Source organism: Caretta caretta, chromosome 2 (genome assembly GCF_965140235.1).
Source record: "Caretta caretta isolate rCarCar2 chromosome 2, rCarCar1.hap1, whole genome shotgun sequence".
Taxonomy (NCBI): domain Eukaryota; kingdom Metazoa; phylum Chordata; order Testudines; family Cheloniidae; genus Caretta; species Caretta caretta.
The window spans coordinates 61,869,344-61,889,914 of record NC_134207.1 but is presented as its reverse complement, the minus strand read 5'-3'; the positions used below and the strand labels follow the sequence as shown (position 1 = coordinate 61,889,914).

Below are 20,571 nucleotides of genomic sequence, written 5' to 3'. Positions count from 1 at the left end.
TTAGTAGATGGTCTTAAGACATTGGGGACTGCCTGACATCTCCATGTCCGATCACCTCATTTCTTTCACTTATCCCCTCCTGGTCTCAAAGGTCCTGCATCATATCTGTCTCCGTTTTGGTTTAGGAGGACTGTGTGGAGATATCTTTATAAACCTGTCTCTGAAATTCCTTAAAATGTAATTATGATGGTCACCATGTTGGCCAGCACCAGGGATTGACCCAGGACCTTCCAGAGCTAAATGCAAGTCTCTACCACTTCAGTTAAAAAGCCAGGCTCTGAAGCTGAGAGGTAGTACACTTACATCCTGCATGGACTGGACACAGAGGATAATATGCACTGACCATTAGATTATATAATTAGGGTTGGGGAAAGTGCTTACAGTATAAAAACCTAAAAATGGTGCCGTCTTATTCAAAAGATCAGCTCCCCGTCATCAGAGACATAGTTGCTTGCTTCTGTGGTAGATTTTTTTTATCATTACTCTTTATTCCCATTAGGTGCATGGACTCTGCAGAGCTATGGGAGAATGAGTTGGATTCTCTTTTGGCTTGGACAGTTCAGCTAAATTGCTAATGGAGTTGTGATTACACGTGTGTTTGCTGCTGGTGATACCAGAACACAGTGTGACTATCTCAGATTCCAGGCTGGATTTGCAGATGTGATAGCTGGGGCGGGGAAAGGGGAGCTTTTGTAATGGAGCAAATTTGTTATTAAGATCATTGATAAACTTGGGACTCCACAGTTCCTTTCTTTGGTAGAGCTATGCTTTAGCTGGCGACCACAAAACAATTCCTTCTCTCCAGAGGCTAAGCATGCTGCTACCACACTCCAAGACCCTAGTAGCCCAGGGAAGGAGAAACCTGGACTGATAAGCAATTCCAGATCTCTCCAGGTTTGTTGGTAGGTACAGTATCTGTGCAAATGATGCACAATAAGATCTGTTCATTTACTTTGAAAATATACACAGTGGGTGGTTGTTTTTTCCTTCTAAGGGAAGGGAGAACCACACATTTCCTCTGCATTGAGGCCTGGTAGTCATTTTGGGTGGGCTTTCCTTGCATAACATAAAACAGCAACATGAAAAGGTATGTGTTTATCCAGTCAAGATTTGCAGTTCTGTTAAAATGATAATACAGCTTAGATCTTGGGAGCAAAGTTCATAACATTCTGAACAGAAGTTTGAAGTATTTACTTTAACAGCAAAGTCTAATTGAACAAGCTCTTTTGTACATATGTTCGACCTAAGAAGACCTAGCTGTGTTCAGCCCTGTTCAGATCTTCTTCATACTGAGTTAGTGTGTTTATAAACTGAATACCTAGAAGAGAGAATCTTTCAGTTAAGAATGAATTGTAGATCATATTCCAAAGTCAAGGTAATAAATTGGCATAGCAGGATGTTTCTATTTATAATGGCTTTCAGCTTCAAATTTCATGGTAATTATTAATTAATTACTGCAGTACGTGTGTGTTTACTGATCCAGTATAAATGAGAGTCCACCGCTCCACTGAGATCTCAACTCACTTGTATCAGTAGTGGCTTTTTATGCCCATGTTGTCTAGATGTAAATTAGCACTGCCTTGTACCTGTGTAGTGAATCAGGCTCAGTGTATTGTCCAAAATGTTCGGTTTTTGTATAGCTTATTCAAGCATTTTTCTTTATAGCTAAAATAAAATCTGATTTTGTTTTGCGATGTGTATACATACCACTTGCCCATCTATGTAGAGCCTATAAAAGGTGTTTTAATGCTTCTTTTTGTATAAAATCTCTTGGGCCTGATTATCTTCTGCCTGGAACCCTGTGTAGTACTTCAGATTTGAGCAAAGAGGGTATAAGATGCTACCAACAATGCTAGGGTGACCATAATTCCTAAAGCAGAAATGGGGCAGCACCGGGGCTTTCCCCAGCCACCTTCCACCCCCTCCCCTGCCCCAACCACAGGGCTCATCAGAACTGCCAACCCCCCTGCTGCCTGGGGCTGGGGCTGACATCCCCCTGAGCCCCATACCAGCATGGCTGGGGCTGAGTGCCTGTGGCTGGGGCTGACACCCCCACCCCCAAGCTCCGCACCACCCAGAGCTGGGGCTGACCCTCCCCAACTCCGCGCCGTCCGCAGCTGGGACTGAGCCCTGTGCAGCCTGGGGCTGAGGCTGACTCCCCAACCCCACTGCCTGGCACCTCACATTGCCCCCCCCCCAACATTCCTCTGTGCACCCAGGCTTTTTTGGTAAATTTGGACATTTGTTCATTCGCTCTTGCCAACTCATCAGTTGGCAAGAGCAAACGGGACAAATGCCCGTTTTTTGTCAAAAAAGTCAGGATGGCTGGGACAGAGCTTAGAAAGGGGACTGCCCCAGACAAAAAGGGTCGTATGGTCACCCTAAACAACTCTGACATTCAGATTACATGGGTGTAAATGAATTTGTAAGGTGCAAGGCAGGGAAGAACTGGGCTCATTGTTTCCAGTGCTCATATATAACCAAGTGCCCCTGTATCATTGCATTGAAAATGGGAGGATGCACTGAAAGACTGGCTATTGACCAGCAATGAGCTTCGTGCAACACTGCTTCTATTCTCTTGTGTCAGCAGCCACTGTAAACACCATTTTTTAACAGGTCATATTAGAACCTAATCTTAACACTTTAGTTTCTATGAATAAAAAAAGACTGCTGATCTGTCTCTCACACACACTATAAACGTGTGTGTATTTTAAAAAAAAAAATAAGAAACCCCACACGCTGACAATTACATTTAAACAGTATCCTAAAAATGTTCAATTATTGCAGTAAAACAGGTGTTTAAGTGAGAAAATACATTAAGGTACATATGTTTAAATGCAAAATATGACTAACCAATATTTCACTGTTGACAATCTGGGATATTTTTTTCTTGCAGTCACATCATAGTTACAGGCAATTGGTGCCAAAAACTCATATCCATATCAAACTACTGGAAAGTTCCTCAATTATAACATGTGAAATACGCAAAAGCTATAACAGCTTCCCTAAATAAGTGTACAAAAATGTACCGAGGTTTTGCATAAATGTTGCAAAATCAAGGAACTGCAACACTTACATAACAAGAAATGGAAGCCACATAAGCTATTGTTCTCATTTAACTTTTTAATGTATGAAAATCAAGACCTAGTTAATGCTTTTGATAGAAAATTGTTTTCTTCTCTCTCTAGCTTTTTTTCCAAATGTTAATTTGAATAAAATAGTAAACTGGCTGTTATGCTATTTGTAAGAACTGTAACCTTTTAGACTTACAGAACTGTAACCTTTAAACTGTCTTAGCTTCCTCTAGTCCAATATTAAGCAAATAAGGTCCGTCTGCTTTATTTTGTGCATGTAATGACAGCCTTTCATTTTACTTTTGCAATGGAAGGAATACGTTTTCTGGGGTTTTCCCAGCCCATTGTTTTCAATGTGCCTGTGTCTCTGCATGGTATGACACTCAGTATGCACCAATATATAAACAGATGGTTGCAGATTTTATAACATCTTTTTCTTGAAAAGATCATTGCCTATGCCCATTATTGGGAAAAGTTGCCTCTGTGAAAGGCTAGGTGGAAAGAAGTAGAATGTACTTCATCCATTTCATAATCACTTGGCCTTGTAAGAAAATGGTTTGAAATATAGTGATCACTCCTTTTCAGGATATGAAAGTTCTGTGGGGAGAAATAGGGTTTGGTGTGTGGAGGTGGTTTTAGTAAGAGGAAAACTGAGACCCCAGCCAGCACCTCTATGTTCAGGTGGTGAATGAGGGCTCTGGAGGATGGATTAGGGCGGGATTGGCTGACGAGGGGTAAATTTACCTCTTATTGGGGAGGAGAGGATTAAAGATCTCCAAGAGACTGGAGCAAAAGGAGAGAGTGAGCCATGGGGTTATACAGGGTATATTGGAGTGGTAATAGTGGTGGTGTCTTGGTTGTCATGCAAGGTGGCTTGGATCAAGTGTGGATGGGTCGGTGGGCAGCCTGTCCTGAACCCTCCTGTTAGGGTATCCACTTGTGCCATTTGTGACACTTAAATGGGCATTTTCAGGTAGCCGAGACTGTGGAACATTGCTGCTCTGAGCTGAGGAACATGGTGATTCAAGGAAAGGTTTTGGGGGACTGGGCCCTTTGGCCTCTGGTGGATATGAGATTGGAGGGAAGGAGGACTTGAGAGGAGACATAAGCAAAGAGTGCAGCATTTTTATATGCAGCCCAGAGGCCATATCTAGGAACTTATCTCAGGAGTCTGGGATGTTGGCAAAATGATGACTCTACGCTTTGATTCATGTTGTTACTTTACTAGCCTCTGCCCTTGTATTTATCTACCATCTAGTATTGGTTTAGGATGAGACCCTTGGCTTGCCATGTTTGACATACACCTGGGTAGATGAAACTGCTAGCCCATTATTGACTCAATGCTCCAGCCAAAATTAGATTTGTTACCATATTGATTTTATAGGTGTGGGGGGGAATGTAAAATAAGAGTACAGATCATTTCATTGCACTTTTAGAATAGCTGCTTAAGATCATCAAGCTCTTCTCTACAGTGGTATTGGAACCATCTAGATTAATTGTGGAGGACTTATTTCCTACATATATGACCTCTCCTGTGGGCCTGCTCAAGATCTTGAGGCCATCATGACATCCATGAGACTGACAGGTGCCTTATCACCTTTTACATAGCTGGCCACTTTTTCGACCGTGTTTTGGATGAGACTGGAGGTAACAGGAGGGAAAATTCTTTGAAAGCTAGGGAAATGTTTGTTCACTTGAGTCAGAGCGCCAATGAAGTCCCAGCCAGTGGGATGATTCCAAGTGGTTGATGGAATCTAGAATGTTTTTATCTGGTGACAGAACCATTCATGTATTGATGAATTTTTAAATTTCATTCACACTGAATTCTATACAGAGTCACCTCTTAGCGGGATGAAAACGGAGTTTCTGTGCTTCGATTGCAGTATGTGGTATTTACTGAGGTGCTGGGAGGGAGGGGAGATATAAGGGCTACAATTCTTGGGTTAATCTGTGTTCCTTTTAACTAGTGAAATTTAGCAGGGAAGTTTTTTGGGGGCATAATTGGTGCCTTCCTGAGGAATGTCAAGTTACCAACTTGTTCTGAAGAAGCAGTGGTTAAACCATAGCTCCAACAACTTCTTGACTGAGACAGTCTCTCCAACTGGCCTGAAGCTACTTCCTTTAGTGACACCTATTGAGATGGCCATTTCCAAACGAAGTCCTCAAGGCTCTTTGATCTCCGTGAACTTAAGCATAGATCTGTCTGGTACAGAAACTGCACTAGTGGTGTTGGTGGTTTGCTTCCTGTGGAAAATGGATGGAGAACAAGTGTTCATGTAGATTATTTTATATCTATCAACAGCTTTTGACATGCTACTCCATAGGATGATATTGCTGTACTTGCAGACCCTATGTAAGGGCCGTGGGTCTTGAACCCTTGTCCACAGGGCTCTTCAGAGCCAGTCTCTTCTGACTCACCACCAAGTGACCTGTTAATAGTTGCCAGAACTAGAAGCTCAACTCTGGCAAAGGACTCCAGTCCTGGGATCTGATTGGCAAAACTATGGGAATCCTGATTGATTCCCAGCTTCTATTTAAACAAAGCAGAGGAACAGGAAGTAGTTAATGCAACTGGGTTAGGACTCTACTTTCTGTGCTGCCTTTTCCTGCTGCCTGACTCTGACCTCATGGTAACCTGCCTCTTGACACTTAACTCTGTTTGTTTGCCTTCTGACCTCTGGGTATCCAGACCTGGCCTGTTCCCTGGCTCCCAATTCCCACTCCGACCACTAGGCCAAACACCCATGTCCTGGTCCTGACACCTTAACAATATTATTCTGAGTGCCCTGATCTGTTGTTTTGGAGGGTATCCCAAAGGGGGTAATATTGGGCAATAAATGATCTACTTTGAGATTCCTTTCAAGAAGAGTTCTAACTGTTTCACTGTGTACACAGTTTGGGATACCTTCGGCAGCCGAAACCCAGAGCTTTTGTTTTTCCCATCTTTTCTGATCCTGCTAGTATTTGGAGTGGCAGATGCAGAGACAGGGCACAGATTTGGGCTAGCCAGTTAAAGCCCATCCCAGACAAAACTTATAGGAGGCACCCACAAGAAATGTTGGTGACCTATTTGTGCCATTACTTTGTGGGGTTTGTGTTGTTTGTTCCTGTACTATCTGGGGGTTTGTTGGGTTCCCCACTTGTTCCTAGATGTCCATTATCAGTGGTTGCCACGTGGTGGGGTTTATATCTGTGATTTGAGAAAAGGGTTGTGCCCTTTCTATGAGGTGAAATCTGCATCTGAAATTACCCATGCCTTTGTCACCAGGAGGATAGATTACGCAACATTTATGCTTTACCTGGGAATGTGCTTTCAAACAAGTCAAAAATTGCAGCTATCATGGGATGCACAACCTTGTTTTTTTTAGTGGTGTTACCAAGATGACTTAGCACAATGCTGAATAAACTATAATTTAAGCACATTGTCAATAAATATTGTTTCTCCTTCACAAAAGCTAATGTACTCATTGCTTTTGTTTGCCTCTGTCTTCACAAACAAGGTCAGCTCACAGACTACTGCACTGAGCAGCACAGCCTGGGGAGGAGGTGACCAGCCCTCTGTGGAGAAAGAAGTGGTTTGGGACTATTTAGAAAAGCTGGACGAGCACAAGTCCATGGGGCTGGATGCGCTGCATCCAAGGGTGCTAAAGGAGTTGGCGGATGTGATTGCCATTGGCCATTATCTTTGAAAACTCATGGTGATCGGGGGAGGTCCCGGATGACTGGAAAAAGGCTAATGTAGTGCTCATCTTTTAAAAAGGGAAGGAGGAGGATCCAGGGAACTACAGGCCTGTCAGCCTCACCTCAGTCCCTGGAAAAATCATGGAGCAGGTCCTCAAGGATTCAATTCTGAAGCACTTAGAGGAAAGGAAAGTGATCAGGAACAGTTAGCATGGATAGCTAGCAAGGGCAAGTCATGCCTGACTAATCTAATTGCCTTCTATGACGAGATAACTAGCTCTGTGGATGAGGGGAAAGCAGTGGACGTGTTATTCCTTGACTTTAGCAAAGCTTTTGATACGCATTTGATAAGCATTCCACAGTATTCTTGCCAGCAAGTTAAAGAAGTATGGGCTGGATGAATGGACTATAAGGTGGATAGAAAGCTAGCTAAATCGTCGGGCTCAACAGGTAATGATTAATGGCTCCATGTCTAGTTGGCAGCGGGTATCAAGTGGAGTGCCCCAAAGGTCGGTCCTGGGGCCAGTTTTGTTCAATATCTTCATTAATGATCTGGAGGATGGTGTGGACTGCACCCTCAGCAAGTTTGTAGATGACACTAAACTGGGAGGAGTGGTAGATATGCTGGAGGGTAGAGATAGGATACAGAGGGACCTAGCAAATTAAAGGATTGGGTCAAAAGAAATCTGATGAGGTTCAACAAGGACACATGCAGAGTCCTGCACTTAGGATGGAAGAATCCCATGCACATCTACAGACTAGGGACCAAATGGCTGGGCAGCAGTTCTGCAGAAAAGGACCTAGGGGTTACAGTGGACGAGAAGCTGGATATGAGTCAACAGTGTGCCTTTGTTGCCAAGAAGGCTAACGGCATTTTGGGCTGTATAAGTAGGGGGATTGCCAGCAGATCCAGGGACGTGATCATTCCCCTCTATTTGACATTGGTGAAGCCTCATCTGGAATACTGTGTCCAATTTTGGGCCCCATACTACAAGAAGGATGTAGAAAAATTGAAAGCAGCTATCAAATCCCCCCTCATTCTTCTCTTCTGCAGACTAAACAATCCCAGTTCCCTCAGCCTCTCCTCATAAGTCATGTGTTCCAGTCCCCTAATCATTTTTGTTGCCCTCCGCTGGACACTTTCCAACTACCTGAAAGGAGGTTCCAAAGAGGATGGATCTAGACTGTTCTCAGTGGTAGCAGATGACAGAACAAGGAGTAATGGTCTCAAGTTGCAGTGGGGAAGGTTTAGGTTGGATATTAGGAAAAACTTTTTCACTAGGAGGGTGGTGAAGTGCTGGAATGCGTTACCTAGGGAGGTGGTGGAATCTCCTTCCTTTGAGGTTTTTAAGGTCAGGCTTGACAAAGCCCTGGCTGGGATTTAGTTGGGGATTGGTCCTGCTTTGAGCAGGGGGTTGGACTAGATGACCTCCTGAGGTCTCTTCCAACCCTGATATTCTATCATTTATTTTTAACTATTACTTCTCACTCTTGCTGGGGTTGGAGACACATCCTGGAAGTATTTTCATTTTTTTCTTGTGTACTGATTTTCATTCTAGCAAGGTGTAAAATAAGGCAAAAACTTGAAAATCGGAGGTATCCCATAATAGTGAGTAGGAATATTTTTAATATGTTGTAGAGGGTTCATGGCTGCAGTGCACCAGTCATTGTTGGTGTATATTCGAGTATCTATCTAACTGGGTAACCGGGGAACATAAATAAGGAGCACACAAAGACTTTGAGGGAGTTGCTGTGGACAAAAGACAAATGTGAATGCTGAAATGTGTAATCCACATTTAAAAGGCAAGTTCAGTTTTACATATGTCTTGATATGTTACACAATCTACAACAAAATATCCTGAATAGATGAAAGTCATAGTACTCTCTCTCAGAGCTTGTTGAATAATGTCCACGTGTGTGTGTGTGTGTGTGTGTGGCGGGGGGGACGACGGACACCTTACTGTAAAATTCCCAGGAGTGCTGCTGCACAGCATCCTACAATAGATAGCTAAATATTCTGCGTAATTCACTTTGGACAAATTTAAATGTAAAGACGTGCAAAATGCCAACACTGAACTGTCTAGCACATAAGCATAGTTTCAGTATAGCTCAGACATAGGTGAGAGGGTTATTGCAGGAGTGGGTGGGTGAGATTCTGTGGCCTGCATTGTGCAGGAGGTCAGACTAGATGGTCATAACGGTCCCTTCTGACCTTAATATCTATGAATCTATAATGAGAGAGGGTCTACTTAAAATAAGATTGATCCTGCCCTATATGAGTAGTGAGTAGTTGTGTTGTAAGCTGCACTAATTCAGAGTGTGGTTCTCCATGCCCATGTGAGCCTTGGGTCCAAAAGGGCCCCCACTTAGGGTAACAAGTGAAGACCAGCAATGGACCCAGTGGATGAGGGCCAAGTTCTCCAACAGTAGTGAAGATGGATGAGCCACAACTGTGCATGCATGGAATGCATAGGGCATAAAAACAACTAGATCTTCGTAATGGTCATCCATGCCTTCAGGAACCAACAGCATCTGGCAGAAGAGCTCCTGGTAAGGGGGATGGCGTCTCCCAAAATAAGACCCCTCTACAGCTCTCTGTCCCCTCCCAGTTCCAAGGAGGCAGAATAAAATGAAGGGGCAACCCACCATAATAGACCATGACAATAGCACCAGGGCTAATGCCCCTGCTATTACCAACTCCAGGAGTGGCGGCATGTTGAGCACTCCCAAACTCCACTTACAGTAGATGCAGCCTTCATGACCCCAACTTTATGGAAGTCCAAAACAGACCTTAGAGACGTGTTCTGTGTCATTGCATAGAATGTGCTAACACTGAATGGCACTGGGTACATGAATGCTTTTGTCAAAGAACTCACCCAAGATTGTCATCACTGGTATCAGTAGGCCTATCTGCCACAAAGCGATCAAGTTACCATGGAAGGTGTAACCTTCCTCCATTCCAGTGGTCCACTGTGGTATTGATAAATTGGTCAACTTGGATATACATTCAAAAGCGGTGCTGCATGCTCTTCAACCATGTTGCCAGGATGGGAGACACACTCCAGCACAGTGTTCTCAAATTCTCCATTGACATGTAAAGGGGTGCATGTGCCCTGACTCAATGTGGCACTCCCTATGGAGCTGCCCTACAAATTTGTGGGTTTTCAGGACTAAGCCAGATGTGGGAACTTCACTACACAATGCCTGGTGTGATTCCATCAACCATGGTCACTCAGGCTGGCACAACAGTCCTCTGTAGACTATGCATTTTTGATTATATATCTTGGAAGAGATGTTAGATCCTGTTTTTTCATCCCTGCAGTTTGGGGAGCAAGTAGTTTCCAATCCTGTTCAACCTAGTGTCTTCTCTTCTGCCCCCTCCCCCCAAGCCCAATTGTGGTGTTGTACCAGCCTTCCCTGAGCTGAGGCCCCTGTACTGTATGTAGGTCAGTCCCATGACCCTGTTTTTTGCTAGCCAGTAAATAATAAACTCCAAAAACTACTGCCTAGCTAGAAGAGCAGTACTACTGAACTATTTTATGTCACATAACTCTCTCTCTAACCCAACTGAATTACTTGGCAATCTCAAAGGTGTAACAAGTTATTTTAACTGACTTAAATTCAGAAGTCCTTTCTGGCACAGGAACTTCAGAATTAGAATGATAGCACAGTTTGTGTAGGTATTCTTTATGAACATGTGACGTGGAACAAAAGCTTTGCCAGTTCAGAATAAACAAAAATCAAACTGTTTCTAAGGAACAGAGTCAGGATACACAGTAATATCCACTTTAAAATAAACACTGAGAAGAGGAAGAAAAAAAGTTGTTCCATAACTGTTTACTACGCTATTTCTAACAAAGGCCAGAGAAACTGATCTAGTGAGTTGATTTGTAGCTTTTGTGTTACTTCAGTGTTTTGATTAACACATTGTATTTCAACAGTGCCAGACTGTGTCTCTGTTTTGGATGATTTTTGGATGACTGTCAATGAATAACAGCTTAGTGAAATACTGTCAGCAGGCAGATTCAAAAACAGGATCTCACAGATTGATGTACAGGTATTTGCTATGTACTGAATGATAAGACTGTGACTCCAGTTAAAGAAATATCATGTCTAGTCAACGTAAATCAAGTTGGGTTTAAAAACAAGGGATTTTAAAAAAAACAAACCCAAAATAGGGTTAATAGAAATATTTCTGAAACTTTCTAAGTTCTGATGGAAACAGTTTTGACTGGCAGCATTCTGTGTCACAGACACTAAACAGAAAGTGAAACTGACTAGATCATTTTCACATCCAAGCCAAGTATAATGTAAAGAGTATACTTTTCATAATTTATAAAGGTAACATCTAATTTATTTAACAATCTAGGGTTAGTTTCCTCACCATTATCCCTTCTTATCAGTATCCCTTTTGAGGGACAAGGTGGGTGAGAGATATTTTATTGGACCAACTGTTTTTGGTGAGAGACACATTAGAGCTACACAAAGCTCAGTCTGGTCTGGGTCCCTGGTGTCCCTTCAGGCATTCATATTAATATTTACTGTTGGAGAAGGTATTTGCTCTTAAGCTTTGACAATACAACTGTACCCACTTAACTTAATTGGCTTAGAAACTATATTTAGACACATGTAAACTCTCATTTCAGTTTGTGGCTTAAGTTAATAATCAGTGTAGTTAAATTGGTAACATATCCCTACAACTTTCTCATAGAGATAAGCCCTCATTCACTTACACTGACTACGTGCGTGGCTTAGTCCCTTCCTAATTCTTATTCCCATTATAGAAATTGTAATTTTTTTCTGGTTTTAGCCTGCTCTCTATTCACTTCATGCTCCCCTGCATGTCTAGATCTAGCAAACAGAATAAATCGGAATAATAGCATTACTAAAGCAAAGGTCTGTATTGAATCTGATTTCAAAGCAGACCTACCTTTTGGCCCAGATTCTGCAATCTGATATTCTTATTTATGAATGACACCTTGAGTTCAGTGGGATAATTTATGAAGTAAAGTGCAACTAATTTTGAGTAGGCTATTGGAACCTAACCCTTAATTTGGGAAGTATAAAAATAGTGTCTGAGCACACTGTGGTCAGACACACAGCTGCTTGTTTGGCAAGGAAGATGTAAAGAACCAGGACAGGAAACAGCTTGCCCTAAACTGGTGCCAGATTTGCACAAAACTGTCTGATCTTCCTGCATTAGTTCTTTATTTCTACTGTTACAGAAGACTTTCATTTAAAGTAATTGATAGGATGGATGATTACCCTGCCTGCTCTCCAGGATGGTAAGTCGCAGACTTGTGTTGCTAAATGTGGGTGTGTATACAAAAGCCTGCAAGCAGTTAAACTGAACAATAAAAGTAGTTTTCCATCCCTATTTTTTACCTAGTTGTCTTGGCATTCTAAATCATTCATTTTTTGCCTAACGTCTGCCTTGTGAGGATTATCACGTAGCAAAATGAGAGGGTCAGTTTAGTCTATGGGTTCTTTCCCCATATTTTTTATGCCTGAATGCAAGAGGGGCCTGCACTCGTGTTCCCATTCAGCCAAGGAGTACAGTTTCCGAGCAGAGCTCTTCTCCCCTTGCTCCACAAAGTTGTAGGAGCGCCTTGCTCGCGCTGCTCCTAAGCCACCTGCTCTGGACCTAGAACAACTCGCAGCGTAGCGGTGGGAGAGCTGGGCTAGCACTGGCCTGGCTGGCGCAGGCAGGGAGCCGCGTGCGCTGCAAGGTGAAAGCGGGGAGACGCCCGCGGGGGGAGCCGTTCGCTACAGCTGGCAGCATAAGGGAAAGCATCGCCCTACCGGGAACGAGTCACGGGGATGGAGTAGGCCCGGGGCCAATGCCTCGAGGTGGGGGAAATGTTGCTACTCTCCCGGGCTGGCGCAGGGGGGGAGCACCGGCCGCCTAGAGCGGCCACCCGGCTCGGCGGTGCCTGCGGGGGAAGCAGCCGGGAAGGGCTCCGCGGGGCGGCGCAGGCTGTAGGTGGGGTAGGTCTGCCCAGCGCACCGGGGAGCGGGCAGCCCCCAGCCGAGGCCTGCGACCCCCCTTCCCAACAGCTCTGCTGGCGCCCCGCCTCACCCCCCACCTGGCGCCGCCGGCCCGGAATGGCGGGGCCACGGCATGTGGGCCGGGAAAGCGGCGGGCTGCGGGGCCCCGCGGGGGACCAGGGGCGTGGGGCCCGCTGGCCTGGCCTCGGGGCTGTTGCGCCCGGCTGGCTGGCTGGGGCTACGCCCGGTCGCCCACCCTGCCGCCGCCCAGGGGCGGAGAGGGGGTTAACTCCAGCCCCGCCCGGCGCGGTAGCGGCCCGACAGGCAGGCAGCGGCTTGCGCCGGTCCCAGCAGATGCTGCAGAGGGTGGGGTTCAGCCCGGGGATCTCTGCCGCCCTCGGGGAGGGGGGTTTGATCCATGGTGGGGTGGGGGTTGTGCCCAGTTGTTTTTTTTTCTTCCCGTTAAAACACCACCGATGCCCCTGCGTCCCCGCCCGCGGAGCGCCTTCCCCCCCGCTCCCTCCGGCAGGCGGGCGATGCATGACTCGCAGTCCGAGGCCCTGTGTCTCGCAGTGTGCTGGGTTCCAGGGCAGGAGACGCGCCTGACCCAGCCGTAGGGCCGGGGCGCTCCTCCCGCGCTGGCTTCGCGCTCTCGTCTGCGGGTGCAGCGGTGCGCGTTCAGCGCCAGTCTGCTGGCTGGTTTGCCTGTGGTCACAGGCAGATCCGCTGCTGTGGAGACCCTTCGCTGTGGTTTCTGATCTGCCGTCCCCAGTGGGCGGTGGCTTGTCTCTTTAGGGTTTGGTGCAAGGTCTTGAAAGGTCTGACTCTGGATAGGGGTATTTGCACCCTGAGGTTAGTATTGTTGAGCCCTGGGCTGAATTCTATGTAGGAGTGTGTGGTGCTTTTCATTGAGCTCTCCTTCTGGTCTTCCAGTGTCCTGTGATATAGGGAGTGCGAGCTGCTCTGGCTGAGAGAGCTCGAACAGCTGAGAACACGGCTGCTACTCTGAAATCTGTTTTGTGTGATGATCAGAAAAGGGACAGTTCCTCTCATTGCCCTGCAGTCGTTGTTGGAAGAGTTCCAGGGTGTGTACACAACTTGCTTACAGAGCTCTCCAGATGGGCATGCCTAGGGAGAGGAAGCTGAGACCTTCGTCTTGCAAGCTGTCAAGTGTCTGTGTCTTTGCTACAGTTTTGGGTGCCTGGTGTAAGAGAGAAGGGTTTTGGAGCCATGTACTCTGTTTAGGTGCTCCGTTGGGGCTCCCAGGGTTAAGGGCGATGGAGGTAGAAGAGGAGCTCCATTCCTAAAGTGAAATTATTCAAAAAATACTTCAGTTTATCTAGGTTTCAGAGTAACAGCCATGTCAGTCTGTATTTGCAAAAAGAAAAGGAGTACTTGTGGCACCCTAGAGACTAACCAATTTATTTGAGCATAAGCTTTTGTGAGCTACAGCTCACTTCATCGGATGCATACTGTGGAAAATACAGATGATGTTTTTATACACACAGACCATGAAAAAATGGGTGTTTATCACTACAAAAGGTTTTCTCTCCCCCCACCCCACTCTCCTGCTGGTAACAGCTTATCTAAAGTGATCACTCTCCTTACAATGTGTATGATAATCAAAGTGGGCCATTTCCAGCACAAATCCAGGTTTTCTCCCCCCCCTCCCCCCAAATCCATTCTCCTGTTTGGTAATAGCTTTATCTAAAGCTTTGTGGGGTGGGGGAGAGAGAACCTGGATTTGTGCTGGAAATGGCCCACCTTGATTATCATACACATTGTAAGGAGAGTGGTCACTTTGGATGGGCTATTACCAGCAGGAGAGTGGGGTGAGAGAAAACCTTTTGTAGTGATAAACACCCATTTTTTCATGGTCTGTGTGTATAAAAACATCTTCTGTATTTTCCACAGTATGCATCTGATAAAGTGAGCTGTAGCTCACGAAAGCTTATGCTCAAATAAATTGGTTAGTCTCTAAGGTGCCACAAGTACTCCTTTTCTTTCAGTTTATCTAGACTTTTTTCCTATTAAGGTGAGCAGATCAATGTCATTTCTTCACCTTGTAACAAGATGCAATGAATTTCCCAAACCCTGCTGCAAGGTCTTGAGGGTGGGAATGGGACTGCCATTCAGTAGGTACGCTTCTCTTCTGTCCGAGTCCCTGGCATGGGGAAAAGGTGCAGCCACCTCCTGTGTAATGATATAAAACTCCGTCTTCAGGAGATTTTTGTGTCTTGTACAAAATTGCTTATGGCTGTAAACTGCTCATTTTGTGGAAAAGTTACAACTATAGGGGAAAAACCAACAGTTGTACTGGAGTTGATGTGTTTGAACTCCATTAAAGCTCCTTCTTAAAAAAAAAAAAAAAAAGGAATACTTGGCACCCCCTCCCCCATCCTTTTATTGGATGATATGAATTTGGGTCTCCTGGGGGAATGTAATTCAAGTCCATTAATACAAAATTGTAAAGTATTAATATTTGAAGATTTGCTGCAGTGAACACTAGAGGGTTTTTTTAAACTTATATTCATACAAATGTTAGGGGAAGCTGGTAAATTCTCCGTCTACACCTCCAAAAGATACCCTTCTGTTCTCTGGTTCTGAACATGCTATAACTCATCAACATGGAATGTGATTTGTCACCCACGTCTCTATTTTTGAGGTTTTTATTATCGCTTGCTAAACTTATTACAACACACTATTTACCTCTGTCTGCAGCTTTAAGACCTTTGTGCTTCTCCCAACAACCATCCAACTCCTAGGAATTTCACAGATAAAACACTAGCTCCATTTTTCATGCAGTCAGGTGCTTCATAGCTTTCAGTGAAGATAAACTTAACATGATTATACACTGAGATACCTAAGTTTGGGTTTAGAGGGGCTGTTGTGTCATGTTTCATGTTTAAACTGAAAATGTCATTTATCTGTTAGACTAGAAGAACTTCAATGAAACTGTTCTGGTCTCATGAGTACCTAAATATAGGTTGGTTGGTTTGTTTGTTTTTTGTTTTTGTTTTTTATATAGTGCTCACCAGAACATTAATCTGATCTTTCAGGTGACTGCTATTTACTACTCTAAATGAGAGAATTTAATAAAATACATCTTAAAAACTTGTAACAGGAGTCAATAAAAACAAGAAAATTCAAATGTAGAGGAGATCACATAATTCCCTGTAACTATTTTCTTAAAGATCCTTTTGGAACTAAAGAAGGAATGCCATTAACTCTTTTTAACTGGAACTTTTCTTGTAGGCTTATTACAATCTTAATATTTTCAGTATTTTTATATTAACTTTTTGTGTCTGCAGTGTTTGTATTTATTTTCAAAACTGGCTTTTGTATTACTTTTAAAAAAGAACATAATATGGAAGACTTGTGTTAGATCAGGTTTTTGTTTTTTTTTCAAGTTTAATTTGTATGCAGCAGTAAAGGTTTGCTATTTTTACTTCTTTGATACTGTCTTTAAAGCTATATAAATTACCTCAGCTATATCCTGCTTGATGGGAGCCTTAATGTGTGGCATCTAATTGATGCAGAGCTTGCATAAGTACCATGCACTATAAATCACAACCTTGCCATATTAGAAATTGTGACACCAACTTGTATTATAGGCATAAAATAGATGCTTTCTATAGTCTTAATTTTTTTTTTCCAGCCATCTATTGTGACCTTATTCTCTGTGAGGAAAGACTATTGATTCACCACTGCCCTATAGACATTTGGATCAGTGCAGAGTGGGTGTAAAAAACTATCATTCTGAGTTTGGTAATACTTTGCGCTGGTGTGACTACCCAAATGGTTGGGTATGGGTGAATTGGGCCCACAGTACTGTGTTGCTGTAAGTTTCTTATTTCTCTTCTTGGTTTGCCTTAGAATCTGTTCTACTTAACCATGTTACATTCTTGGAATTTTGTTGGAGCTGTATCGGTCTCAGGATATTAGTTACAAGGTGGGTGAGGTAATATCTTTTGGACCAACTACTATTGGATAGAGAGACAAGCTTTCTCGAATATATTCCCTCACCCCTTGTCATTGTTGGAATTTGGCAGTATTAACTGTTCCATTGACTTCTGCAGAATTAGGGATACCTAAATTTGAAGAGTAGGCTTAGATTTGATGCTGCATATCCCATCAGCTTTTTGTTCTGGAGACATTCCATTTTCTAGATCTCTTACCCTATTGGTTATGAAATTTTGGTGTATACTTTTATAGAGCTCTTTACAAATATTGCAACACCCTCCTTAAATAGGTCAGTGTTCTCAATGGTTTAGGAGGTATACCTGGTCCTGCCTCAGCACAGGGACTAGACTAGATGACCTGACTTCTCTTCCAGCCCTACATTTCTATGATTTTACAGATGGGAACTGGAGACAGAGTAGTAAAGTGACTTGTCCAAATGCACACACAAAGCCAGTAACCCAGCCAGAATTGGAGCTTACGATGATCTGACTCCCAATCCCATATTCATTATTCTAGACCAGCGGTCTCCAAACTGGGGTGTGCGAGATGCACCCAGGGGTTGCGCGGCAGCAGGAGCACCACTGGATGAAACTCCATCTTTTTTTTTCTTTGGTGGAAGCTCTGCATGTCCACGGCTGGTGTTCCCCTGCGGCGGGTCTTCCAGCCCTGTTCTATCGGTGGCGTGCCTGCGGCGGGTCTTCCGGTCTTCACCCTCGGGGTGCACGAGCCAAAAAGTTTGGAGACTACTGTTCTAGACTATCCTGCCTCTTCAAATGATGTGACTGGATGTATGTTCATGGAGTCAAAAAGGGGATAACAACCCTGGGTTCTATGTTTACAGAAGCCTGACTGCCTGCTGAAGCAGAATTGGACACCCTACAAGTGGTTGGAGTAAAGGAAGTTGGGTAGGCTTTATCGTAAGATCTGTCGGAGGCAGCTCAAGGCACTATAGCCAAAACTTTCAGTCCATATTTATGAGCTTGTCCTTAGGCACCCAAATTTTGAAAATTTTTGCCTAAATTAATTGGAGCTGCTGCACAGGAAAGTTGAGGAAGCAATCGAGAAAACATAAGTGTTGGCATATGATCAGCGCGAACTGACTTTACTGCGCATAGTTCATCACTGAGACTAATCATTTAATGCATTTGCAGTTGTTGTATCCCTTAGTCCAGATTCTCTGGATATGGCTAGAGATTAATCATTAAGGATTAGATGTGGGTAAATAAGAAGTCTTCGCTAACAATTCTAGAGGGCTGTTCTTAGGGCAGATCTAGGAGCTTGCTGAGTGCATGCTCAGTTGTTAATAATGATCCACACTACATTCATTTTTAACAGTGGTGGAGCCTGTAGTTCTCAGAATTCTGTCTTGCAATAAACAAGAATCCTGACAGAGCCAACCTGAGATACAAATGTTGAAATTTCACATATAACAGTGGTTGTGCCAGGACAGATAAAATAAGTGTTGCTGTCGTAGGGGTGGTATACTCTTCAGTGGGATTATAAATAGAAAATGTCTCCCTTATTCTTTCTCCCCAGTGAGACTGAGATAGGGGATGGAAAGTAAGAAATTATCCCCTATTCCTGTTCCTCTCCATTCTTCTTTAACCTTTCTCACTCATCTCTGTCTTCTTCCTTTCCCATAGGGAAAATAACAAAAGAGTTACATTTCACTAGACCAGATTATTGCAGAGTGATGATTTCCCCTCTGGTGGTAGTGGTGGTGGGGTAGGGGGTTGTTTTGTTTTTACAGCAGTACTCTTACAGGTTAAGGTGTGTGTGCGGGGGACACAATCCACACTCTTCTTTTTTTCAGTTTGACAGCAGTTTGTCTTCATTCAGTTTTATCATTTTTGCAGAAGGCCAATGTTGCATTTCCTGTCTTATGAACTAGCATTGCTTTCATTATCTCTTACCTGAAGGAGCTCCAAGTGCAAGCTACTCCCTAGGGCGTTTACCACTAATGGCAGCAGAATGAAAATGGCAACCAGCAGGAATGGGTGAAGAACTGAGGAGGGGTGGACCTGGGCATGTAGGAAAGTGCTCTGCACTCTCCTTTGCAAGACAGATTTTTGTAAACATCAGCAGGAGAGTTGAAAACCCTCTTTAAAACTTACAAAAAGGTCCGTAAAACTAAAATGTACATGGTATTAAAGGGTGGTCTATTTGAAACCTGAATTATTTTGAAGTTAGTCATTCAACAAATCAAAGCAGACTTGGGTCCCTTTTGAAATTCAGGTAGCTTTGTTAGGGTTTAGGCTAGCGATGGACAAATTTAATACACTTTTTAAGCCTCATGACCTCTGACAGTTCCTGGCTCTCTTCTTCCTGTGGTTATCCTATCCTGATGTACTGAAACTGATACTATGGCTAAATTTAAAGAGAGAACACAAAACCTATTTTTAACTCTTAACCCTGACAAATAATTGAAATATCTCCTATTTATCCAGCGTTATTTCTTGCAGGTCTCTCCTGCACCAGAATCCGTCTCAGCTGGAGCTTGCCAGATCTTGATTTCACTTGTGACCCAGCCCTGGATTTGGACCCAGCTCTCCAGAGGTGCAAGGTTAGCGTAGTCACCAAATGTCTTTCGCCTTGCGGTCATTTGTTTATATTACCCTCTTAAAAGGTACATGCCAAATTCTTTTCTTGCTTACTCTTTTCCAAATACATTTGGAAAAGTCCTCTTATTTTCACCTGTCCTCCACCTCCCTGTCTGCTTCCTCCTATTGCTCAAAGTGCTGAAGGGAAGATGGTACCCTTCCTTTCCTGTGTGGGAACACCAGCAGCATTGTCAGTGGAGGCATGCTGTTTGGTTATTAATTGTAGCTGTACAGCCAGCATGGGCAGGACACATAAGCTGTCTAATCCAGTTTTAGCTTTTGAGGGACAGGGATGACTTTTTCTTGCTGTGTGTCTGTACAGCATCCTGCACAATGGGACTGTTATTCTGATTGGGCCCTCTGGGTGCTGTTGTAATATAATAGTTAAAATAGTTAGACTAAAATGTTTCTCTTTTATTAGATACAAAACTTGAAAGGCCTTTCATAGTACAGTTTGGGCCAAGTTTCCAATCACCATGGAAAAGTATTAGAATATGAGGGGGCTGGCTTTCACCTACCTTTCATTTACAGGGCTTTTTGGGGGTGCTTAGAATATCATCCAGCTACTCTTCAGAGGGGTCTTGTCCATGGTGAAGGATTAAAGTCAGCGGGAGGGTCATTGGGAAGGGGGCAAGGGTGAGGCTTTTTTAATTCCTCCCTCCAAAAGTGCAAGCAGCTAGCCACAGTTGACAAGTGGTTAGGAGCTTGCTTATGGAACCATATTTGGACATTAAAACTCCACTAGTTACTATCCTCTCACAAAGCTTCCAGTTTTAAGGAAGTTTATCAAGAAGGTCGAGATGAGCCAACTTCAGTGGTAGATTGAAAAGACTTCTTGGATTCCTGTCGGTCAGGATTCAGATCCTAATATGGAATTGAAATTGTGAGGATGTACTGTTAGTGATCCATGTTGCTCAGTTTTTATAGTAGGTCACTTGAGGAGATTTTCAAATGTATTGTACTGCAATGGTGTATATGTATGGGGATAGTCAGCTGTGTGCCTGCTTTTTGTAACATCCACGTTCTGTTCTCCTTGCATTCACGGTTCCTGAGAGAGACAGGAATCTGGATAAAATTGAAATGGCTATATTGTTCAACCCAGAAAAGAATGAAAGGCATGCTTTTTGGTAAAAGACAATGGCAGTGGACAAACGGGTGTCTCACTACCTAACCAGCGTGTATTCTTGAGTTTTGTCAGAATGATTCATGGATCCGTTGCAGCTCTTGTGACAGATATAGATATTTGCTTTTGATGATCTTTCATC

At 43.7% G+C, this 20,571-nt stretch overlaps 1 protein-coding gene across 14 annotated transcripts in view; it reads left to right on the top strand.

The window, feature by feature from the left end:
• The window catches only part of SGK3 (serum/glucocorticoid regulated kinase family member 3), a 90,093-nt gene that overhangs the window by 28,202 nt on the left and 41,320 nt on the right, over window positions 1–20,571 (top strand). For 7 of the 14 annotated variants that reach the window (XM_048840849.2, XM_048840842.2, XM_075125158.1 and 4 more), the window contains exon 2: window positions 19,169–19,269. The exons of 1 other annotated variant lie outside the window; for it this stretch is intronic. Coding sequence is in view for 2 of the 13 variants with exons in the window: in XM_048840840.2 (XP_048696797.1) it covers window positions 12,013–12,040; window positions 19,169–19,269 (129 nt within the window). In the remaining 11 variants the exon portion in view is untranslated. Of the gene's footprint in view, window positions 1–11,971; window positions 12,041–12,403; window positions 12,485–12,518; window positions 12,606–12,723; window positions 12,744–17,547; window positions 17,612–19,168; window positions 19,270–20,571 lie in introns of those variants that run through there. 6 more of the 14 variants (XM_048840844.2, XM_048840840.2, XM_048840846.2 and 3 more) reach the window with 6 other exon arrangements.